We start from the raw sequence: 26,649 nt of genomic DNA on the forward strand, positions 1-26,649 counted from the left end.
AAGCTACCTTTTCCCCCCTGTTTCCAATCTTAATGCTAAACTAAGCTAAATGGCCTCTGGCTGTAGCTTCATATTTTCCATACAGACATGAAAGTGGTATCAAACTTTCATCTAATTTTTTGTCAAGAAAGCCATTACTTCCCAAAATGTCAAACTTTTCCTTTAAGTGTTCTGTGCACATGATATGCTCACATGTAAGACCTTACTGAAGCATTAGCATTTCAGTTATGATTTCTTGTCACCGACTCATCACCACTCCTCTTACTTTAACTTACAATTTTTTTGTTGGACATTGAATTTAAGACAACCCAGAATGAGAGAAAAGTTGTTTTGTTGAAGCCTGAAGAATGTTGACTGTTTTGATCATTATTTTCTACTCTGAAATTGTTGGAGGGAGCAATTCATATAAGGGCAGGGCCATGTTGGCCAATTTAATTCTTTCAAGCAAACACACCAGGTAGAAGACTTGTCTGTAGCATTGTGCACAAGCATTAAGATGGAGAAAAACTGACTGCTTTATGATAACTTTCTAGAGTGGTTACCTCCTGCGTGAGAGCAGTATAAACTGACAAGCCTTCAAATTGGACTTCCTGGTTTGTATTTTATCTTCTCACAGGTACTCCGTAGCAACACGCCAACACTATCACATGGTGTTTTGCCTGAGGGCTTCCGTCTGTCTGATCATGGCCTAGGAGTATATAACTGCAAAAATACAAGTAAAGCTTTCTATTTACTTTGTAGAAATTTGAGCAAAATAGTCTTTTCATGTGTCAGAAAGCTATTCTCCCACATAGTTGTTCTACTGTTTAAGATTCAGTGAGTGCTCTGAAATCCCATGTTGTAGTTTTAAGTTATTAGACAGAGAAAGGCAGCCTCAAGGCTAATGGCTGGTCTCAGTCCTCCAATTACCTCAGTAACACAAATCCTGAAGTGTAGGCTCATGTACACAGAGCCTGAGATGTGACCCCTTGATGTAAACGGCTTGAAAATGGCTCCTAACATCAATCTGACAACTCCCTCTTATAAACCTCTGTTTGTGCACACAGCTTTATGCGTGTGTTATCTGGAAAAAAGCAGTTTTAACAGCCTCACAGGAGCCATTTTGTCAAAGGTCAAGGATGTCTTATTATGAACAAACAGGGTGAAAAGCTTGTATTCCTTTGCCCCGAAGTGGAGGTCTTTATCCCACTAATAACAACACACACATGACAGCTCCAATCCCTCATCACAATACACGGGCTTGTGCGCGGCTAATACCTGTCATAGACTGGTGAACATCTCTGTGGAGCAGTAAGCTAATCTCTCACCATTTCATTTGGCTGGTGACGGTGAGTGAGAGGTGAGCTGTGTGAGTGTGTTCGGGTGTGTGTGTGTTTTATCTGTTGAACTGTATTGTCGTTACTCACCAAACATCAGCTAAGTGGTTTACCATGCAAATAGAATTTTATAGGTGGGTGAATACTATTCAAATATTTGCTCAGTATCTGGTAGGGAAATTACTCCCTGGTCCCAGGGAGCAACTGTAAAAGCTATTCTAAAATTAAATATTCTAATAAAAGGTAACAGTTAAGCCGTATTATACTATATGAAATTAGATTGAATATTATTTGAAAATAATTAATGCTTAGTACTTTTGCATTGTGTGCCAAAAGGTCTGCAACTTGTCAATTCAAGTAACATTTCCAGACTTTGGTGAGTTACTGTATAAAAGAATACCAAATCCCCAGTTTGGAGGTATATACTGATTCATATACAGGTAAATTATATTGAAATAACAGTATGTAAAGAATCCTTTTCTGCGGTGATTTAAACTTTATATATTGTTCTAAGTGGTATACCCCACCCATGTGTCTCCTAGGTAGGCTGAAACAAACCTTAACTAGTAATTACAGATACCATTTACCCAGATCCCTACCATATATAACCATTATATCTAATTTTAGCACCATAGAAACATGATGAGTCTGTAGCATTCAGTCACAACAGCCTATCAGTGCTTATCAAGCACAGGTAGCCCACATACCAACCCACTCCCTGTACTTGTTGCTATGAAAAGCCCAGCTTAACACTTATCCTAGGAGACTTTCGAGCAGGCACATACACAAACACAAACTGTGTGGATCTGTGATACCTTCTAATATTCAGTCTTTAAGTCATTTTGGAACATGAGAAGTTCCTACATATTTCAAGTTCTTACATATTTACATTTCCAGTGAAGCTTATTATTTTACCTATTACAGTTAATTATTCTTAATGTACCCCTGTGCTTTTAATCCATCTCCAAAATTAACTATTAAGAAAACATGTTTTGCACTGTTTCAAATCAAGAAGTATGGTCTAAAAGACACAAATGTTATGCTTGACATGCTTATTTTCCTCGATGAATTGGCAACTAATCGATTAATCAGCTAATCATTGTAGCTTTAGAATAACTGCAGTCAGCACTGATACGGGACAGATAAAAGCATACAGTAAGTCTTTAACAAAACGTTACTTGTGTAAAATGTTACTCTTCCAGAAGTTCCTTATTTGATTTTGCTCTCAGTAGATCCGTTGACAATGTCATTTATAACACTGGCAACAAGCCTAGAGGGCAATGACAAACAACATCTTAATGATGTTTACATAGCAGTGTCTGGATGATGTATTCAATCCCACTGACTCATGACAAAATGGCATTTCAGCCTGATGTAACACAAACTGTGAAATGAATCATTCAGTAATAGCCGCGATTAATCACACACATTATCATTTGAGATGCTTGAAAATACAGCTGAGGCAAAATGGCTTTATGTGCTATATGCACTGGCAGAAGCCCACATCTTATGTACACCGCCTTTCACAGTGAAGTTCACAGGGTATTATATTTCCTGATCTTACTCATCTCCAAAGTTCCTTGCATGTGCGTTTCTACATGCCAGACACAGGCCGAGAGCGTGAAACCTAATAGGCTGCACACGGCTCAATGACAGGGAGACTACTTCTGTGGCAGTGACAGTAACTGTAGCTGCTATCCTACCTGGACACACAGGTACCAGGAACTCATTACGGATCATTCATTTTGTTTGTAGTAACCAGAGGGCTTGACGTGCTGCTAGGCAACATCAGGACAAATCCGCTGGTTCAGTGTTAATGCAATGATAAGATGGCTCGTGCCCATGGTAATGCAGCATGGTGGGGGGTTTACATAATGACAACAGTCAGAGCTGCATCAGGTGATCCTGTAATTCAAAACTGTGTGTTTGCCCTAACTAGTCAGCAGCGAGTGATGACTCTGTCCAGTCGATGTTATTTGCCGCCATCGCAGAAGTTGCAATAGTGGTGGCTAGGAGCAGTTAAAGGAAAACATTCAGGGTAATGTGCTTATTCACTTTTTTGCTGAAAATTACATGAAAAGATTAATACTGCTCTCATTTCTGTATGGTAAATATGAAGCTATCACCAGCAGCTGATTGTTAGCTGACTGTTCTGTCAAAGGTAACAAAATCTCACCACCACCAATAAACCTCACTATTTAGCATGTTATATCTCATTTATTTTTATCAGTACAACAACTGAAGTGGAAAAACTATCATTTGTGGTTTTATGAGGGGTTATGTGCTGGACTATTTCTTACTTCCTGGAGTCTTATCACCATGAAGTTGCCATTTTTGTGGCCATTTTTCTGTCACTATTTTTCATGGATATAGCTAGTTAGATATCTAGCTGGCATCTGAGTAAGTATGGCTTAGTCCTGCCTTAAAAGCTCTGTGGTTGATTTGTTTCTGTAACTGGCAGAAACAGTCATCAGTGAGAAAAACACCAGACCTTTTTGTTTTGCTGAATAAATCAGAGATGTTGGTGGTGACTCAGAGGTCTGGAGCCGGGCTAAATTATCTATTGTTTGCTGTAATGTAGGGCTTCAAATAAGTATTCATTTTAATCCCAAATAATCTGTTAAATGTTTTTTTCTGATTGATTAATTCATTGTTTAATCCATGAAATATAAAAAACAATGTCCATCACAGTTTCCCTGTGTCAAAGATGACATCAAATTTTGACTGACCACTAGCACAAAAGATATTCAATTTACAATCATATAAAACTGAGAGAAGCAGCAAATCCTCATGTCTGAGAGGCTGCAACCAGCAAATGTTCCATTTTCCTTAAAATAAATGTCTTAAATAATTAATTGATTATCAAAATTGTTCTCTTTTCTGTAAATCAACCATCTAATCCTTTCAACATTACTGTAATGTTCCACTCTGACCTCTATATGGATACATGTATGTGCATATTAGAAAATGAGTCTTTAAAACCAAGAGGAATATACTCCAGTGCTCTATCTGCTTACCCCACTGCATGGACACTCCACTATCAATAATTCACATTGCTGTCTCATCAAAGGTGAGACAGCGTGAGATGATGAAGTCTGGCTGACGTCATCCACTACGGCCTGCTACTGTTACTGTAATCTCCTCACAAGCAGGATGACACAACAGTTATCAATAAGTAATAATATCGTTAGGCCGCACACAGTGGAGGGCGATGTAATCCAATGATGCTTCTTTGGCAGTGAAAGAGAGCAGGCTGGTGGAGAGGCGTAATGATATGCAGCGTGTATTGACTGAAAGCAGGCAAGATGCTATTCAGTACTGGCTGGAAGTCATTATGTGGGCGAGGCCTTGAAGGTGACCTGTCATGAGGATGAGGATGAAAGAGCTGTCTATAGACACACACACACACTCACACACACACACAAGAAGAAACTTTACTTTGTTCTGTTGCATCTCTTCGGCTCAGTCTTGACTTTGCATTTGGATACTGAACTCAGTTCACTTTGAATGGAGCCAGACGCTCTATCAAATCTGCCTGTGCAGCCTCAGACACTGGCCTACTTTCAGTCAATCGGGAGCACAGAAGTGGAGCTCCCACACACTCGGCAGACTCAATTATGCAACCAACTCAGCAAACGCTGTTTGGATGTGCTCTGGTGCCTCACACCTGAGAACAACAGCCTACAGTGGTGCAACTTAAGGAAGGATAATCTGTCCCTTAGTAAATCATACCTTTCTCATACCAACATGTAAACAGTGAGTGCATAATTAGAGTAATGCTTTTCTGGATAATGAGTTTCAGTTTAGCAAGATGAAGTTCTTTGACAGCTGCTTTTCCTTAACGTATTGAAGAAAACATCACCGGACAGTTTCAAACATGACACTCTGGTTTCTTGAAGTTTACTCTCTCTTCTCAGTTCCAGAAACAAGCAGTCAGAGCAATCAAATGCTTTCTATCAATGGCCATGCGTTGCCATAGCAACACTTGTACTTTAAAATTAAATCCAGATTAACCCTCTCTTCTTCCAATTGGGATTAACACTCTCTTTCCATTCACTTGTCAACAGACCTTTAGCTAGACATAGCTGGGCATAGAAATGCCTGTTACATCACTCAGCATCTATCTATCTATCTATCTATCTATCTATCTATCTATCTATCTATCTATCTATCTATCTATCTATCTATCTATCTATCCATCTATCTATAATTTCCTAAGTAGTCATGTAATAAGCAAAATAATGTACAGAAAGCTGGTTATCATTTTCCAAAAATAACCAGCACATCGTAAAAAATGCTATTTCCTCAAACAGATTAAGTAGGACTAGATTATTGGACAATTATAGTGATGGCGACATCATGTCATGTGACACCTGGAACAGAATTCTTCAAAAAGAAGTTCTGGGAAATGAAGAGAGCGTTCACAGGTGTGGGTCAAGCTGCCACTGAGGCAAGGTACAGTACAAAGCATTAATTTTGGCTTAAAGCACAGGTGGAACTCATGACATTAATTCTCAGGAGCCATATCAGTGAGCCAGCATGCATAACACCAAAACTATTGTCTATTGAAGAACACAGCAAGTGAAGCAGGAGGAAATTAAAAAGATTGGATATATCTACATCATGGACCTCTGGCATGTGGAAGAAAATAGAGAGAAACTAATGAATAAATGTAACAACAACATAGCCAAACTTGTCCACATGAAGGACTGGCAGTCGGTTGCAATGGCGAACTATAAAATGTGAAATCTCATTTACAAGGTGATTTTGAGGAAAACAATTTCATCAGATGAGTGCTGCAAGGAAACAGCTTGAGTCTACCGTAAGTTTATTCCATGTTGGTAAACAGGAAAAATAACTTTACCATGTTTATGCTTTACAAACATGGATAAGATGCATGTACACAAGCACAGTATACACTACTTATCTGTGCCTTAGTATTTTTTTCCATGATTGTCTGCACCATTTAAGGACAAATATTTAGCAAGACTTCCTTGATTTTGTATTTTGTACTTCCACCTGCCCCACTAAAGAGCAGGCACATTTATCAAACAAGTCAAAAAACAAAGACACAGCTCAGATTCTTGTCTTGTCAAAGAAACATGCTTGAAAATAATGGGAGCATATAACTGATCTACAAATCAGGAAAATACCTAAAAAGCAAAAATGCTAGCCCAAAAGTCCAGCTTCGTGTCCAAAATGGACCTAAATGTGAAAACAGACACAGGTTACAATTAAATGATGATCAAAATTGTGCCTTCGCTTTGTGATTTGGGTCTGTCAATACAGTGTGAAATCAGCATTACTTCTGTGCACTTACAAATGAACAGTAAACTGAAAAACTCACCTGTTTAATGGTAATGTTTACACAGTGAGCTATCAGGTCATAAATCAATTAATAATGTGTACTGAACATACACACAGCGCATAAAGTAATTTAATGGAGGTGTTTGACCTTGATCCCAGTGAGGACCTATAGCCTCCTCTTCCTGCTGTCTTAGTCTGTCCCTCTTTCACTAATTGGATTAATCTTGGGGCTTTAATTAGAATGATCAGGTGGTCTAAACCAGTAGAGGCTGCAGGAGCAGGAACTTGGCTTAACTGCCATATAAGCTCACTAAAATTACGATAAAATCTATTGTTATACTTATTAGATAGATGACGTGAGTTCAGAATCATACTATTGGCATCATTTATTTCCTATGTTGCTACCTTTATATTCTTATTTTTCGGTAATAAACAGGAAGAGAGGACTACTTTTATTGTAAATAAACAAAACAAAAATCATGATGAATATTGCTGTTTGTCACCATGGGGGAGCACATAAGGACTGAAGCTGGCCTACAAGTTGTCCACACAGTAGCTACACTGTTTACTTCCACTGTTCATTAACTGACAGCAAAGCCATGAAATTGTCCCTGGGAGCACTTCAGTAAACCCACTCCACACACAATAAGATAAATTGTTATAAATCAACACTACCCTACTTCAAGACCAAGTCAAACCAAGCCACATAATATTTTGCAATACAGTTAGCTGTTTGGCTTTTAGCAACAAACACCATCATGTGAGATGAGATGGATGACTCACTGTCACCATACAGAATAACGCAATAAGAAATCAATGCATTGATTTCCTAGAGCACAGCTGCACACTATGTCTCTTTATTAATGAGGGAAAACAACAGCACAGCACAGAGCAGAGGGAAACCCCACAACTTTCCATCCTTCACCGACATGTTCGCGCTGCTGAGCCCACATAATGTAAACAATTTCAAACACTATCATATGGATATAGATCTTCATTAGAGCGCGAGGAGGTGGTGACATCCTGTTTATTGCGTGGCATTAATCGACATACATGTGAACACAGCTGGCGCGTCTCGAGAGCACTATTCTAATTGCCGGAGTGACGTAACTATGACCGAATAATAGGCTATAGTGGCAGTGTGGTACCTGACAGCACTGCCTAGCTAACAGTCGTCTGTGAATGAAAACCTAAATTAGTCTTTAGCACCAAATGAACAAAGCTGGACATATAGGCCTAAACAATACAGCCTACATATTAATATACACTCCTTCCAAAATATATTAATTCCTTACCGTAAAAGGCATTTCGTGTTATCTGGCCACCCATTGCTTTATTCCTTTAGAGAACGCTTATCGCCTGTATGGATTATTCAGATGCTCTCGTTGCACAGCACAGGGCTCGTGACATGATTGCACGTTCGCATTCAAAGGTAGCCTATCGCTTCTCTCTCCCCGAATAGATGCACAACACTGGAGAGGGATCCACACCTCCTCCTTGTGAGCGCAGGGACACATCCGTGAAGGCAACTCCCCCCCTCCCCCGCCCCCCCCCATTCACTGAACGCTGTCTCCGCCTCGGGTCCCACTCACTCACACTTACATTTACATAAAAGGTGGAGACTCTGGCTGAGCGCTTTAACACTGTCACTGCCGCACTGAGCTGCCACGGCAAGGAGTATTTATGGAACATGTGGTGGGGAAGTGACCAGGAAAGGTTATAATAATGTGACATTATACTAAAAAGATGTGTTGGTACACTTTTAGCTGCTAAATAGCTGATGAAACATATCCTACTCTTCCACATTTAACTGCTGTTGAATAATAAAATAGATAGAGGTCTGAGGGTAAATATGGATCAAGAACCTCAGAGAGCAAGTGGTAACATTCTTTACTCTCAGCACTCACTCTTTCACCTTCCCATACTTCCTTATGTGCCTCAGGCCCCTGGCAGACAAACTGGGTGACCCCTAAAGAGTCAGGCCTCTGACTTGAGCTGTCATCACATATCCATGGTGACCTCCAGGCTCTCAATCTCTCAGACACCAGTGTGTTTACTCTGGGCCTGAAGCTGCAGGCTCTCAGATAATGGCACTGTGAAAGGACAGGGAGAGGTAATTAGATATGAATGAATAGAATATGAACTAAAGTCTACTGGTTGAAAGCTTGGGATACATAATTATTAATTATACTGAATTTACTACACCTTGTGTGTCATGTTAAGTTCAGAGGTGAAGTGATTAGTCAATTGAATGATTAGTCGATTGATAGAAATAATATAATAGATAATAATAATCCAGCCACTATTTTTATTTTTCAAGAAACAAACATTCTCTGGTTCCAGCTCCTCAAATGTGAAGATTTGCTGATTTTCTTTGTCATACATGATACTAAACTGAATATCTTTGGATTTTGGACTATTAGTTGGACAAAATAAGCAATCTGATAAAGTTGCTTTGGGAAATGATAATGATCATGTTTCACAATTCCTGATATTTTATAGAAAAAATAATAATTTGAGGATTGATAATGAAAATAAGCATTAGCTGCAGCCCTACAGTAGTTTAGTTAATTAAAATAATATTTTTTATTTATTATTATTTTTATCATATTTATTATTTATTTGAAAACGTTTGATAAGGTTATGGTTGGTATACTGCAATATTGGTATTTAGGATTCTCCATCCATTTCAAAATATGATTATTGTATAAAATGGTGTAAATTCTTTGGTGAACAGGACAGGAAGGCTGAATGAGTGTAAAACAGCTAATAGTCTAATAATATTTACATGTTCCCCATTTCCCCATCACTTTTATTGATTACGACCATAGTAACCACAACAAATACTCCAGCCTGCCTGGGATGTTGATCAAAATGAAATCAGGACCACAACCTCAAGGTTTGGTTTTTCTAAATGAGACACTGTAGACACACACATGGTGCGCACATTTGAGGTGAAGACAGTTGGTGGAAAGTGCTCATGGCACAGTGAGAGCCTGAAACAGCGTAACCACATTTGGTTTCATGTATCACCTCTGCAGACAATTGTAGAAAATCTGGATTCAGGATTTAAAGAAGCCCAGTTGACTTAAGAAAATGCAAGACTACTTTCAGGCATCACAAACAACGGAAACTTAAATTAACCTCCTGATGGCATACACCAGTATCAAAAAATCAGTTCAGTGAGACACAAAACTATTATATTCATAAAAAAAGATACTATTTCATTTTGGATGATAAGTAGCAGCATAGAAAGTCAAGAGGAAATGTTTTTTCATTCTGACAAAAGTTGTGATAAAAGTAACACCAGCAAGTCAAGTTAAAAGCGTCCCCAGGGATGACATCATCCCACTGAGGTATAACAGCTTTTTGTCACGCAAGGGACACAGCTCTAAGAAGAGCATTGACTGGACAGTGGCCAGACAGCTTTCAGGAAGTAACATCAGTTTGGGATTTACTGTAGCCATGTCATGTAACCTTGCAGATACACACTAGAGGAAAGGCCTGAAGTAAAGTGGACTTCCTCGCTTGGCTTGATGTTGGTGCAGTACACAAATGCATTGCTAGAACATCCTTCCTTTGTACAGTACCCTTTACTTCCTGTTTAAATAATGCAGCCACCACTTTGTCGGCCTTAACCTTTTAAGAAGAAAGCCTCCTTTGGCCTGCAGTCCTCTCTGCAACATGATTGAGATTCATCTCTGACAGCCTGTAAATAAAATTGCATTACATAACTTACTCAGATAATGTGGGATGGCTCATGGTTCGCTGCAGTTCAACTGGTATCAGAGGGGACTGTGCATACTTCAGCTGATATACTGCCTTTCTGACAGTTTACATGTTTTATGTGAGTGGTTAATTCCACCCATATTTCTTGGCTTATGGGGATACCCCTGGCTAATGCCATAAACATCATCACCAGATGTTTTTCCGCTCTGTTCTGTCAAGGCTTGGTGTGCTTTTGCTGAACCATGGATGCATAAGATTTCAGACAATCCCTTTAGAGTTATCTGGTGTTTACACAAGAATAAAGGCTACAGATATTTGGATGAATACTGTATATTAATGTAGATTTCTGACAGTGCATATGCTTTTAATACATGAACAGGTTTCACAAAATGCACTTAAATCAAACTACAGTATGTTTGCATTTTCCTGTCAAGCAGCCTCTTGTGTTCATGTAAATAATGACTGTGCGACAAAATCTAGAGAGTTTGGAAGACACTGGAAGCCACTGTTCACATCCAGTTTCCTACTAACAGTCAACACTGAGCCTAACCCTAAATCTCTTTTAACCAAGACAGCGATCTTTGTCATTTCGTTTTGAGGACTTGTTGGTTTAATGTAATTTATTGATGTTTCATCCATCTCTGTTACATTAGAATTTATTGTAACTAAATCTTACCTGTTAATGCTAAAGAGTTCTCACTCATTTCCCGTCAAAGGTCAACCTAAGCAGGCTGTATACACTCACCGAGCACTTTATCATGAAAACCTGTGCAATCTAGTGCAATCAAATACAACAGCACTGCAATAAATAATTTTATGAAACTTATACATTTTCAGTTTATGTTGACATTGTCATGTATGTTAATGGAGCGGACAAAATATTAGGAACACTTTTTGCTTTGCACTCCAGTACACCACCACCACCCACTATGACCTCAATAATAAACATACAGTAGAATTATCACTTTTCTGACAACAAAAACTGAAAATGTTGCTTCATAAAAGCAGAATTTATGGTAGAGCTATTATATTGGATTGCATAAGATTGCACAGGTGTTCCTAATAAAGTAATTGATGAGTGTATACTGTATGCATATGTGTATATGCACGTATGTACTTATATATTGTGCATAAACTGCCTACTCTATCTACAAAAAATATTACACTATCCATACAATATTTATTTCAACTTTCTTTGCACTCCCACACACTTCTGCACTACTTGTTACCATGTACACACAGCTCACAGTTACAAAATGACCTGCATTTAAACACGTTGTTGTCTATTTCTTGTTTTATAAATATTTATATATGTATATATCTATTTCCATATCTACTTTCTTGCACATAATACTTATCTCTTTGCTTTTGCTTATCTGTGTCTAGCTTTGTTCCAGGTGTATATCTATGTGTATCTTCCATTTGTTCTCCACACTGTATGTAAATGTGTTGAGAGCTACTACTTGGCCAGTAAGGATGATTCTGATACCTGACTCTTTTATGTGAAAAGGTAAAATGATAACAATAAAAGCAAATTGGGATGAGACAAAAAAAAAAAAAAAATTAGACAAATCAAAAGGAACAAAGGGGTTAGAATCATCATTTTATGTCTTATGTTCATCATTATTTTACAGCTAATGGCTCACTGTATTTAATCAATATTACTAGCCTTACTCAAAATTACCATCTATTTGAACAGTTGCTGGCATGTGTTGTTTTCCACACCCACCGGCATTCATCTTCAGTTTGTACACAGTAAAGACAGGGCAAAAGTGAATTTGATTACATATTTTTGTGTTCATTGCATCACGATTTCAATATTTCCAAATTGTAGCCATCATGTGGCTGTGGATCTGAGATGGTGGCTGATGATTAACCCCCCCTCATCACCACATGTCCCAGCATGCTCCAGTCTTGGACAGCAGCTGGAAACCAAACCTGACCGAGGTTTCCACGACAACCACTGTGCGTAAGGAATTACATACATCTCAAAGGGATGCATATGTATGCACACAAAACACACAGAGTCCATTAGTCCAGTGAAACACAAAGTCCATGAGCAGTAACTATACAGTGAGACAAAAAGACACAACAGGTAGCAGTTAAGTGGTGTAATAGCAGAGTGAGGTACAAATCCACAGGGGCGATATAACATCCTGCCAGCTGAATGGGGCCTGCTGCCTCTTTCTAAGTGATTTGTATGGAAGTGAAAGGGAATCTGCCAGCAGATGCTGAGCGGCTGGGAGGTCAGCAGAGTGGGTCTCCTACTGTTGGTACTGTCTGAGAGTGCGGCTCGGCACGTGTATGAAAACAAAACCTTCTATTCAGCATAGCCTTTAAAGCCCCATCACAAGGCCATTTGCAATATGAATAACAGTGGAACCTCAGACAGAAACAGAAACAGGGCAGGGAGGAAAGGTGGAGAAACTACAGAGAAACTGTGACACCGGGAGAGATTTTTGCAGAAGTGACATTGGATCATTATGTAATGTGAGGAACAGAAAATGAGAAACATGGAAAAAGAGAGGGGGGAAAGGTGAGAGATAGCAGGTAGGGGGCATTTGCACATTCACTGCAGCAAGCATTGGAATAATGATGATCTCCTCCTTTCATAAATCCAGCCTTATTGCAAATCCCCTTCTGCCTATTCTGAGACATGCCCTCAGCAGGTATTCCAGATAACTACGCTCTTAGTTATTAGCAAAGGTGAAAGTTAGTTTGAGGGCATAGGATGTCTGTTGTAATGTAGTACTTTTCATCAGAGTTAGAGCAGAAGAAGTGGGGAGGCGATAATTAGATCTGTCACTCTGCTTTAATATCTCTCAGACCCACTCAGCCCTGGGCTGGATTGTTGCAAAGAAATGCCTTATTGTCTCTGCCGCTTAGGAACTGAAAATACCGTTTCCATGTCTGATATGCTGCAGCAAAATTTGCTGGTGCGGAGTGATGGGCTTCAGTAGGGTATCACTGTGAATATGAAAGTATTTTAATTATCAGTGAAGCTTGTAATTAAATAAGGTCTATATGTTTTCTGGTGCTGATACAGTATACTATATTTTCTCTGTATTGTCAGATTGTAAGACTCTACAGCCATGCTAGCAGCTCTGTGAGGCTGTTCTTAAGCACAAGGTTAATCTGAGCTAAATGCTAACGTCAGCATGCTGACATGCTCACAATGACAACGCTAATTTTTTATGTTTAATATTTATAATGTTTACTATGTTCAGCATAGTATATGTCAACCTCAACCTCAAAGTCTGGGAGGGGAAATGATATATCATCTAGAACCATGAATGCCTGTACAAAACTTTGCACTAGTCCATCAAATAGATGTTGAAATATTGCATGGGGTAAGAAATTTTTTTTTAACGGTCTGTATACATAGACTGTAAATAAAGATAAATGTCTTTTCTGTTTGGAACCAGGACCTTCCAAATAAGGAGTGCAGGGTGTTGCCTTTCCCGCTCTGGAAACATGCCCCGCTACCTCAGACAGAGGGGAACATTAGCTTAGTGGGAACATCTACGTTAGCTATTTTAGATAAATTGTGCTCACAGGACAGGTATCATAATCAAGTAACATCAAACTTAGTGAAATATTGTGACAATAGTCCAACTCAGCGGGAGAACAGCAGGTGAGCCAACTGTCAATCACAGCTGTCAATCAACACCCACACGGCAGACATCAAAGCTACTATAAGTCTTCAAATCTTTTTAACTGAGCAACAATTTCCAAAATGAACACCAGCACACTTGTCAGAGGATCTACAGAGGAGATGTTGCTTTTTTAATGGGAGTCAGTTGGAGCCAGCATCTACCAGCCATCAGTGGCATTGCACTTTAAGGTACTTCCACATTGGCTTCAAAAATCAACTGATCACTAAACTGACAATACTTTCATGACAATCCATCCAATAGTTGTCAAAACATTTCACTGAAAACAAAAAAGTCAACCTCATTGTGGCACAAGGTGAAAATTAAAGGGATCATCAAAATCAGTAAAGGATTCATCCTCTCGAACCATGAATCTCATTACAGAATTTCATGGCTACCCATCCAAGAGATATTTTACTCTGGATCAACAGACAGACCAACATTGCCATGCCTAGAGCCGCGCCACACAAAAACATGTGTCAAAAAAAAAAAAGATTTTACAATGAAACTCATTGTTTCCTGTAGCTCTCCCCACTCCTACAGGCAGGAGTACATGTGGTTGTAATTCCTCCCAGAACAGATCACTTTTAAATTGCAATTCCGATCATGATGGGGTGTTTATTGTTCATTACATTAGATTAATATGGGACAGCTGCTGCATGGGGAAACATATGAATGCGTTTGCATGGATTTCAGGCGCCATCAATCAGTGGCCCTGCCGGGATTTCCAAATCATGCCCTCTGTGAATCAGTGCACTGTATCCTTCTTGACACCCACTGGCTCATGTCACGTTTGGCAAAAGGATACTTCCAGACTCAGAGACACATTGCCAGAGCTTTCTTTTATCCATTTATGTGGCCCTCACATTATATTTCCTCTCATTTATCACATTTACAACCTGTGTTAGTCCTCTCTCTCTAGGTTTTTATGCTGCGTTTAGATCCTTGAGGAGCTGGGCTGAGCTTAAACGAGATCAAAAGAAAATGGAGTTCTTGAAAGTGTTGTGATTGTCCCATAGAGCTCCTAATAAAAAACACCTCAATCACTTCTTTATACGTACTCACTAAAACAATATCCTTTTTAATTAGACACAGGAGAGGCCACCAAAGATATTACCTGGGGCTAATCTGTTCCTCTTCTCATTTGGGACCATAACAGAGATAAGCAGATTGAGGTACTGTTTTTAGGGCATCTTTTCCACTTGTTCCCACAGCTCAGACCTGAGCATCAGTCTCTCTTCAGCAACACAGAAAAACACATGGAGATGTCTCCTGCTTTGCTCCAAGCCTGCATGAGAAAAGGATGGAAGACTGAAGAGGAAAGAGGAGTCACAGGATTCAGCTGAGATGTTGTAGCTTAAGGGTACAGAGGAATCAGGAGGTCATGAGTAGCAGGGTGCTAGATATGCTGTAGGACTTGTTAAATGTGTGCTTTGCAGTATGTACTGTATACAGGGTTAGAAGGACATCCATGACACAAGATTAAAGTTACCTGATGACGTAAATTGTAACAATCACCAGTCAGATTACATTACCAGTTGTGGTGTAATGGTATATGAAATTTAATTGCTTTGGGACCCCAGGTGCATGTTCCAAGAGGTAAAAAAGAGAATATGTAGTTGTAGACACACTTTGATAACAACACATGGTTGATAATTATATTTTGTTTTCCATGATCTGATATGTAAATACTGTGTGTGTATGATGAAAACTAGAGATGTCTCATAGCAGTGTAAAAAACATTTAACTAGCAGCTACTCATTTTTAGACAGTACTGACCGTCACATATGTCAGTTAAAATGACAAATGTTGACAACAGCAGATCGTCATCCGTCTGTGTGCTCTCTGCTAGCTGGTGTCTTTACTCAGCCAAAGATCATTTGTGAGGGATAAAGCCCCACTCTGTAACACCTGAGTGCTTCTGTGGTTCCAACAACTTCAACTCAATTTCAGTTAAATGTTCATTTGTATTAATAATTGAAGCTTTTCAATTGAATAGTTTTGAAGCAGGACCTTCAGTATTTGGATTAACAAACTAAGTGACTCAAGAAATATATGTGCCAAAGTCAGAGGGCAATATGTGTTATTTCAGTGTACCAGATACATATTAAATCAACATTGCATATCTTTCTGCTGCTTTGTAAATATAAGTATTGCCGTGGACTCAGTATTGGCAGATACCCAATATTAAAGGAGTCAGATTGAGACTGGGGCCAGAAAAAACCTGATTGGGCAATCACAAATACAAATAAATTAGTTTGTAACCTGGAACTGTCACTTTGTAACTGTGCTTTCCTATGGTTAATTAGGTGATTTCAAATGATCAAAAAGTCCCTGAAAAATAAAACAGGTTGAATTACTAATTTTGAGTTTTCCAATGAGTCTGGTTTAAAAAAGACAAACCTCTTGCATGATAAAAAAAGCTGCTGTGATATTACATGTGAGATTTAAAAGGTCAAAGAACAAAAAACAAAACACATATTTTCTCACTTACCTTTAGTGATATCTATCCATACAGATAGTTTTGGCTTTACTTGTCTAGATATGAGATATCCCCAATCCAATACAGCAGAGGTGAAAAGTATTGAAAAAATTCAAAAGAAACATCTTTCCAGAAACAACTCAGGATAATCATCAACAGACTTCAATGTGAACAGATTTCAAATTTTCAAAAACAAGCACTTTCTACAGAAACATAGTGCCAAAGAAAAATGTTGACAGTGGAATGTCCAGCATGATAAGAACACCGTTTCTGCTGTAGATGTTTTTTCAATTATATTTTTCAGTGCTGTGAGCCCTAGAAACTATTTTATTCACCTTCATTGTATTAGGAAGGAGGCAGAAGTCACAAAAACCTGGACATATTAAATCAAAACTGCATAGCTAAGTAGCAAGTGAATTAAAGCTTTTTCATACTGTAAATGGGTGAACTGATTCTTTAAAACACAATCTTTAGAGGAACCAACAATAAAGCACAGTTGACTTTGAATTTAGTAGAGCTGTGACTCACACTAACAATAAGATTTGCTTGGAAGCCAGAAGTGATCTGGTAATGCAATAGGGAAGAGAAGACGCCATCATGATCTGTGAACATAAAGAATGTTCTCAAAACCGCTTTTCAAAACAACACTTACATCTATATCAAATTTGAGGGTGGAGTTGAAATATCACACTGTAATTTTGGCATGCAGTTTAAGACTGTAACAACCCATGGTTTTTTGAAAGACTTAAATAATGAGTTTTTATTCATCTTAAAAATGTCACTCCATCCAGCATTTAAATCACTTAGGCACTTAAGAAGAGGCTTCAGAAAAAATAACGTCATCACGTTATATCATCATCAGTGTAGCAATGAAAGGAGACATTGTGTTTCTAAATGATACGCCCTGGGGGGAGCATATATAATAAACATTATGCAAGATGTAGAGCAGCACAAACAGGATGATACCTTCACAATATTCTTAACATCAGGGCTGTTCCTTGAAATCCACCTCAGTGTTGAAAAAGATCAGCGAAAATTGCATAATTGACACAATCCATCAACAGTTAATCGATTGTTATCTCTAAAAAAGCAGATTATGTAATATGGAGACTATACATTTCTGGTTCAGAAAAGGTAGGTGGTTAAAGCAAAGAAACTTTTTGAAGGACACTGGATAAAAATAACGATTTTAGAGATGGAAAGAGCAGTATACATGAGAGTCAGGTGGAGCACTTGCCATTTAACATCTTATTTCATTATCTTATTTCAAGATAAAACAAATACACTACTAGTGTGATGCTCTGTTTTTGCTGTTCTAGCCTGGTGGTATTTAATCAGACGGTTTCTAGGACAGTCATAAGACACATGAGATTATTTTCTTTCCATTTTCCTGCTGCTTTCCTGCAGCTCTTCCCAAAAGAAACCAAGTTGCATGTCTGAGCAGTGAGTGAGCGTTGGGTCAGTCTGTCTGAACTTCAGAGTCAAAGATTTTTGACTATGAGAGGATGTCAGTAGTGTAGGTGCTGAGAAAAACTATGAGAATCAACTGACACTTTTAGTGTTAATGGAGTGCAAAAACCTTTTTGACAAAAGTATATTCACATCAAACTACCACAATAGCAGAGAAAAGTAAATATTACTGTAAACGTGTGTCGGAGAAGTCTTGAATAAAGTCTCGACAGCAGACATCTCTCAGTTAGACTGTTGAAAAAGTTACAGATTAAAAATTGAGTCATGGAGCAACTGGCAACTGTGTAAATATAGTAAATATGTGAGTTTATCCCTGACTGTAGCTGGGGGTGACACACAAGCTAAAGAAGTTAAAGTCTGGCTGAGAGAGTTCAGACACTTGCTTAAACTTGCAAACATAGTGCAAAAGATTGAGAAAGTTATTTATTGAAAATCTAAAAATTTTATTGATGAATAATCCTGCATTGAGAGACACCAGAGGCAGAACTACTTGCAGTAATATAGCCACCAATGAAGTGGGTTTTCTTAGTGTAGAGTTCTCTGGTATTTGAGGTCTATTGTATCTTATCACTTGGACTTTGTGTATAACACTAGCAATTGTGATGTAGGCTGTGTGGGAAAGCAAACAGAAAACACTGGTGAGATGTATCTGGTTGTGTGAACTGTGTGAACAATATTTGCAAACAACATGTGATTGCTTAAGTATTTTGTGCGGAGACGATCTTACCGAAAAAATGCTGTGTGCTACCAGAAAAGAACTGTAGCTAAAAAGAAAAAAAGTCATGCTGCAAGAGCTGCAAAATCACAAAGACATACTGCAGGGAAGGGGCGATCCTAGACATCCTGGGACGCCTCAAGTCTATAATTCCTGGCATGTTTCAGGGTCCCTGTCAAGCTCTTGAATCATTCAGGGTCCTGTCCGGCGCCTCATGTAGCAACCTAGCACAAGCCATAAATAAAAAACCCTCCTCTGAGTAGATTAAAAAGCAGGAGCCATGCCTGGCAAGTTTGGTAATACTGTGACACGGGCAATGCATTTGATCGACTTTGACAGGAGTTTTTATGTTCTAACTGCCAACCAGCAGCAGGTTCCAGGCCCATGGTCAGATGATCAAAGTTAATATCAGGCAAGCACCCTCAAGACCACGCAACTCAGATTTAGTCAAAAGATATCAGAAACCACAAATTCACAATCAAAATAATAAGATAAATCATAAGCCAGAGAATCTAAGAGTAGAGGAAGCCATTGTTGCTGGCATAACAGGTCAGCTTCAAGAAAAGTAGAATTATCAGCAACTCTGAGGTTTCCCTAAACTCGATGGAGACTTTTAGCACCTTTCAACTTTTTGTTTTGTTTTTACGCCCCCAAACTACTGTTTTGGTTCAGTCTTACTGCTCTTAGCAATATGCAATAATAAATAGTATGAGCACGCATTATTGCCTGTGAATCAGTGTGTATGGGTGAAAATTTAATTAGATATGTATACTGTATATAAAATTTAAATTCATACATTGAATGCTATTGCTCAAAAAATGCTGAAAATAAAAAGGTAAAAAATGGAGTTTGACATAATTAATATTACAAGGGCTGACAACTTTTAAAATTAACATAACAACATTTTTTTGTGATCCTTATTTCAGTTGTTTTGAACCTCTCACCCCTTCTCGAGGTAAGCAGGCCCAGCCAAGCAAGCCAGACCACCCATCAAGTTGCAGCTATAATGTAAGCGACTGAGATGGGGATTATGACATCAGCACTGACTTGGTTCTTAATCACCATGGGAGTAAAAAGAGGATCTATGGAGAGACTTCCCTCTTATAACAGAGAACAAGGGAAAAGGCTCAGATGCTACTGCTGGACTTCACTGGAAGGTCCAGAACTTTTCACATTATTGAATATAACTCCAGAGAAGCTGTCAAGGGGGATTGTGGGCACTTGTGAACATGCAAGTGGTTTTATGCTCTAAGGCTTTACAGCTCAGACCTGTGATGGATATGCTTGTTTCTCAAGTAGGCTATAGTCAGTACAGTAGTTCCCATCCTTGCTTCCTCTTTTTCTATAACTCGTGCACACTTACTCATACACAATCTCTGTCACACCCACTCTTGCCTTATCACTCCACTTTAAAGCTCTAGTAAATGTCCCGTGGCTACACTACTGGTGACAGATGGTAAAGGCTGGATGAAAACTCCCCAAATAAATATGTAATCCCTTCCTCACATGGGCTGTAGCACAACGCACAGATTATCCCATCAGAAACACTATTGCAGCTCAGCAGAGCAGGCTGGAGGGGAGATCCCTCTTTGTGAGTGTTCATAAAATTATTGGAAAGCAGTGCCTGTGTGTGTTCGAATGGCAGCTTGTGCTTTTCCAGTCACAGAGGTGGTGCAAGGCAAATCAGCTTGTGTCACATTTTAGATTTGATGGAAATGCATTCAAAAATCATATGAGAACTTTTTTTTATAATGTCACTATAAGTGGAATAAAGAGTTCCCATCTATCAGCACATAAGACAGACTCACACACCAATAACATGTATTTATGTAAAAGATTTATACGTACTTTAGTTCCTCACTTTTGGTGCTATTTTGGGGATTTCCTACCTGCATGCCAAACAGGATAGAATGGCACTTTTATAACCACAATCCTTGCAGCTGTTGTCCAAGCACACAAATGTACTGACTCCTGCTCCATAAAGATAAGAACATTAACTGATTTTATGCCCAGTGACACATGTGTGTTAATGGTACCATTCTGTGATGCGGAGATAAACAGCTTAAACTCCACAGATTTTATAAGGAGAGAAGAAGTGGAATAACAACCTGTTATTGTATTTCTAAAATACAAGATCTTTTGCACTCTTAAAGGTGCAGTATGTAGAATTTAGTGGTATCTAGCAGAACGGAATATATTATTCATAAGTATGTTTTAATTAGTGTATAATCTCATGAAAATAAGAATCACTGTGTTTTCATTGGTGTAGAATTTATATCTACATAGGGAGTGGGTCCTCTTCCACAGAGCCTGCCATGTTGCACCACAATGTTTCTACAGTAGCCCAGAATGGACAAACCAAACACTGGCTCTAGAGAGGGCCTTTTGTCTTTTTTTGGCGAGTTTTGTGGCCACCGTAGGCTCTCCTACATGCTTGGAAGGGGAGGGGAAGTATTAAGTTGGTTGCAATCTGCAACCTCACCACTAGATACCACTAAATCCTACACACAGGTCCTATATATCATTTATCAAAAATTAGGAATTAATTCCTCAAGTACAATTTTTCCACTATCTGCAATATAGGAGTTACATCCAATCATACCAATATATAAGAGTAGTCTGTACATGAATCATTTGGAAAAGATACTGTTGAAAGCTTCTTCTCTAAGGAAGAATGTTATAAGTTATATTTATGATCAAATGTTTGTTAACATCCGTACTATCAACAGTAAAACATACTGGGGGAAAGATTTTGGTTCCATTTTGATGATGAGATGTGGTGAAACATTTTAATGTATGCAAAGAAAATTATATGCTCTAACAAATCCCATGAGACCCAATATAAGATTATTCACAGACTACATGTAACTCCAGCTATTCGATGTAAATATGATCCTATGCGCTCTCCATTATGTCTGAAATGTAAAAATAGCTGTGGTACATACAGTCATCTGATGTGGTCATTGCATGCTTCCACATACCCTTGCAACAGGTCAAACTTGAAGCAAGAAGTTCAATTCAACTCAAATCAGTTTTTATTTAATCAGCGCCAAATCACAACAGAAGTTATCTCAGGGTACTTTACATGTAGACCAGGTCTGAACCATACTCTTTACTCTAGTGTAAACTGTGAGGAATGTTTACAACGGACAGCTAGTAATAATTTGTAATAATTCTACTCATCACTTCACTTGTCTCTTCTAAATACATTTGGCTAACCTGGAAGTTTGTTTAAAATGTCTGGTTTTCTGTCTCCTTTCTTAGACTGTCTGACTTCTTTTTAGCTTGTAGCTTTTTAGCTTCTGGTGCCAATGTTATTTTTGATAAAAATGATGGTCATAACTTAGAAAAGAAACAACCAAAATTCTTAAATTGCAAGCAAGCCTAATTGTATTGAGGTTAACAGTATTATTATATACTCATTAAAAACTGGTATTGTATTGATCGCATTAATGAAGAGTTTGTCAAAATATTAAACTAAACTGTGATTTGATGAAACCTTACCCAACAGTGACTCTTTTTGCCAGATTTTGTAGTCTTACTATGTTTACAATCAGTAAATTTAACCAGTTAGGAGTAAACTAAAGAGTTTAGCCAGTTAAGAGTTAAACAAAAACATTTACTTACATCAAGCAATGTTATCTGCTTCTCTGCAGAAAACAATGTCAGTTGAGAGCAGTGGTCTAAAATTATTCTCCTCTCCTCATGGACTGAACAAATAGCTAACAGGAATTGTAACCTTAAGTCCAGATGAAACAACATTGCGAGAGTATCTAACTTTTGCATCATGATGTATTTCTGAGTAAAACAGGGCAGAATGGCAGGACATAATGTTGGGAGGACACTGATTTGAATGTTGAAATGTGAGGGTGTCAAAATGGATCTTAGCACTGTACCACTAAAAGTTGAAAATTAATTGATGGGTGGATGTTATGATATTATTAGTCTAAATTCAGTTGGTTCAAGCCTATGTAGGCACACGTCATATTTTGTTTTAGTGGAAGAAAACATGATTGGATTTTGATATAAGAATACAAAGAAATTGATATTTTGGTTTGTTGTTTTTGGAAAATATTGTTAAATAGGTGCATAATATGACCGGGGATGTTTACAATTTGCAATTACAATTTACAATTTCATTTAGCAGACGCTTTTATCCAAAGCAACGTACATCTGAAAGCTGATACAACACAAGCAGGGAAATGAGTAAAGTCATAAAGCTAAGTTTGAGTCTGTCTGATGTGGATGCCAACAGAGGCAATGCATAGAGTGCATAAAATGTATAGAAGTACTTTTCTTTCAGTCATCAAACGCAGAGGTGTTTGCAGAAGAGCTGGGTCTTTAGTCTTTTCTTAAAGACTGAGAGGGGCTCTGCTGATTGAACAGAGCTTGGCAACTCGTTCCACCACTGGGGAACCACAGAAGAGAAGAGTCTAGCTAGCAACTTAGAGCCTGTTGTGGTGGTGGTACCAGGCGCCTTTCATTAGCAGAGCGTAGTGACTAGGAGGGAGTGTAGACCTGAATGAGGGAGTTCAGGTAGGTGGGAGCTGTTTCAGTTGCTGTTTTGTGAGCAAGTGTCAGGGTTTTGAACTGGGAGCCAGTGGAGGGATATGAACAGTGGGGTGATGTGCTGTTTTGGGCGATTGAAGACCATACGTGCCGCCATATTCTGGATCATCTGCAGAGGTTTGAATGTACATGCAGGGAGGCCTGCCAGTAAGGAGTTGCAGCAGTCAATGTGTGATATTACGAGAGCCTGTACCAGGAGTTGTGCTGCATGTTCAGACAGGAAGGGTCTAATCTTCCTGATGTTGTACGGGGCAAATCAACATGACCAAGCAATTGAGGCTATGTGAAACTTAAAGGTTAGTTCGTCATTGATCATGACACCCAAGTTTCGGGCAAACTTTGTGAGCATGAGTTGGGTTGATTTGAGCTGGATGCTAATCTCTTGTTGTATAGAGGGACTGGCTGGGATGACAAGGAGCTCGGTCTTAGAAAGGTTGAGTTGAAGGTGGCGTTCTTTCATCCATGCCAATATATCGGCAAGGCATGACGAGATTCTAGCCGAGACTGTGTGGTCTCCTGGTGGGAATGACAGGAAGAGCTGGGTATCATCAGCTTAGCAATTGTATGAGAAACCATGGGAGCAAATTATGATGCCAAGTCAGGTGGTGTATATTGAGAAGAGAAGAGGACCGATCACTGACACTTGAGGAACCCCTGTGGATAAGCTGTGCAGTTTGGACACTTCCCCCCTCCAAGATACTCTAAAATATCTTCCTTAGAGGTAGGACATGAACCAGCGTAAGGCGGATCCTGAGATACCAAGCTCAGTGAGTGTGGAGAGGAGGATTTGGTGGTTAACTGTGTCAAAGGCAGCTGACAGATCTAGCAGCAATATAGCTGAGGACTGACCAGCAGCTCTAGCTGAACGCAAGGATTCCATAACCAACAGGAGTGCCATCTGGGTAGAGTGACCCCACTTAATGCCAGAGTGATTTGGGTCATACAGGTTGTTCACAGAAAGGAATTCAGAGACTTAATTAAAGACTGTGCCCTCCAGTATTTTTGATGGGAAGGGCAAGAGTGAAACCGGTCTGTAGTTTTCAACCTGGGCTGGGTTGAGTGTAGGTTTTTTGAGTAGTGGGGTGACCTGAGCTTTCTTAAATGCATTGGGAAACACACCTGTTGTAAGTGAGGAGTTGATGATGTGTGTGACTGTAGGGTTAAGTGTGGGGGGAATGGTCTGTAGAAGGGTGGATGGTATTGGGTCCAGTGGACAGGTAGTGGGATGAGAGTCCAGGCTCAGAGAACTGGTTACTGATGGGAGACCATATCAGTAAAAAAACAAGGTGAACATGTCTGCAGTGAGCAGAGTGGATGGCGGAGGAGGAGGTGGATTGAGGGGTGAGTTAAAAGCAGAGAACATTTTCCGAGCATCTGTGGCGCCACAGATCTTGCACTGATGTGATCTTAAAGATTTAAAAAGGCATTTTTCATTTCATCTCATCTCACTTCATTTCATGTCAACCTTAATTGCATTTGCGCATAATGGAAATTGTTCAGCTGCAAATGCTGTGTAGATGTTTTTACATTAGTACACTCATATTTTCCTCTTTAAAATGATCACTCTATAGTCACTATATTATATTGTTTTTACAGCACAAAACAAAAAAGAAAGTATATTTTAAATTAAGTGTTGTTCACCCTCTATAATTTAAAAATAATCACCTTCCTGTCATAATGTTCTCAAGGCTAGCATGCAACAAAAACACAAAGCATCACTTCACATCCTGATTGAGTTGTCATTTTGCCAACATTTACTTCCCCATTTCAGACTCCCATTCCAACTTCTCTTTTTTAATTGTGCAATCAAACCCAGTTGTGTGGTTGATATGCTTCTTTTGATCTGGTGCCATATTGAAAAAGCTGTTTGTCTGGTGGTCTGCTTGGAAAGAAAAACAACACTCTTTATTGAAATTTTAAGCATTAGGTCGCAATAGGACAATGTTTTGGCCTCTCCAAGTCAGTTCATTTTCCAACCACAATGGCTCCACTCTGCAGAGTGGCTCACCACAACATTCCTCTATGTTCTATTTCATTTGATCCTAGTTGAGTAACAAGATTTGATCTCACATGAATTAAGCTATTATCAGTGCCACACAAAACTATTAATTTATTGGAAATGTTATGTGTAAAATATTTCCACTACACAAATCATTTAAGTCATTTGATGCAAAAAGGAGGAAAATTAACATTTTATGAACATGGAAGATAATTCCATCTGAATGGAGTGCTGTTTGGAGGTTTTGAGCATTAACATATTATCTGATAGAGTTGTTCTTTCTATCATGTCAAATATTTCACCACAAAGATTCTTTCTAAAAAGTATAAACATTCATAGATCAAAAAGAGTTTGCATTATAGCATCAGAGTTCTTCAAACATAACTAAGAGGTTGACATTTATGGCTCAATTCCCAAAAAACATCACCACTGCACCTGAATGCGGACCATGTGCCAAGGGCAAAAAATCAAGACACTATAGAACTGATCTCAATCTCAAACAGTGCTGCTGACCTGTGCAGTTTACAATTAACCTTGACCCTGCTTTTTGAAAAACAATGAGATGAAAAGCAGTCATCACTGCTTTCAAAAGACTGTACTGTATGAATCCTTGACCTAAAATTAAAATAAAGCTTCCTGTTTCAGAAAAACAATCTATTCTGAGATCTCCATGATTCACCAAGTTTATACAGAACTAACTGTACATATTTAGAATGCACATGATATGTGAGTCAAGCTAAGATGAATTATTCCACATCCACCTATTTAAACTCTGTGGAGCTGCCAAGTACACAAGGAAAGCAGCTCGTCCCCACATCAATGTAAAGTAGCATTAAAACACACATCTGTCACTGTGTGTACAAGCAGCCAATGTTCCCGTCTTTATAGGGGGGAAGTCAATACATTTGTGTGCTTGAATAACAGTTACAAGGTGTGTGATTAACAAAGTGCCATGATTCTGTCATGGTTACCATAGTGCAATGGCAGGAAGACAAATAATAAACCAAAGCGTGTTACTAAAGCAACAATAAAGCCTCTACATGAGTACATTTTTCATTGATTTACCACCATTACCACTGTTTCTAAGAAAAAGAATGCATAATTGTATCAATTTCAACAAATAATTCTTTCAGTACTTTACATAAATATACTATAATATAACAGGTGTTTGTATATCCAAGAGCAAAATAATCATTCTCACTGAGGCACTCTTTAGCTATTCAAAATACATTAATAACAATTTTGTGATTGCTCCTTGCCTTTGCATTGTCTTATATAAGTATGACACATCGTCTAACCTGATGAGCTCATCTAGCACAGGCAACTGTCTGGGATGGAAAACACAGGCAGTCTTTTCTTTTTAGAACTAATGTTTACAAAGTGTGAACGCTGCATTACAGTGCCGGAGG

General features: G+C 38.7%; 1 protein-coding gene across 2 annotated transcripts in view; it reads right to left on the bottom strand.

The window, feature by feature from the left end:
• Nucleotides 1–8,107, bottom strand: part of neurl1aa (neuralized E3 ubiquitin protein ligase 1Aa) — a 45,659-nt gene extending 37,552 nt beyond the window's left edge. For both annotated transcript variants that reach the window (XR_006402892.1, XM_044347216.1), the window contains exon 1: nt 7,919–8,107. Coding sequence is in view for 1 of the 2 variants with exons in the window: in XM_044347216.1 (XP_044203151.1) it covers nt 7,919–7,952 (34 nt within the window). In the remaining variant the exon portion in view is untranslated. The remainder of the gene's footprint in view (nt 1–7,918) is intronic.
• Between the last annotated feature and the right edge of the window lie 18,542 nt (nt 8,108–26,649).

This window comes from Thunnus albacares, chromosome 3 (assembly GCF_914725855.1).
Source record: "Thunnus albacares chromosome 3, fThuAlb1.1, whole genome shotgun sequence".
NCBI lineage: Eukaryota > Metazoa > Chordata > Actinopteri > Scombriformes > Scombridae > Thunnus > Thunnus albacares.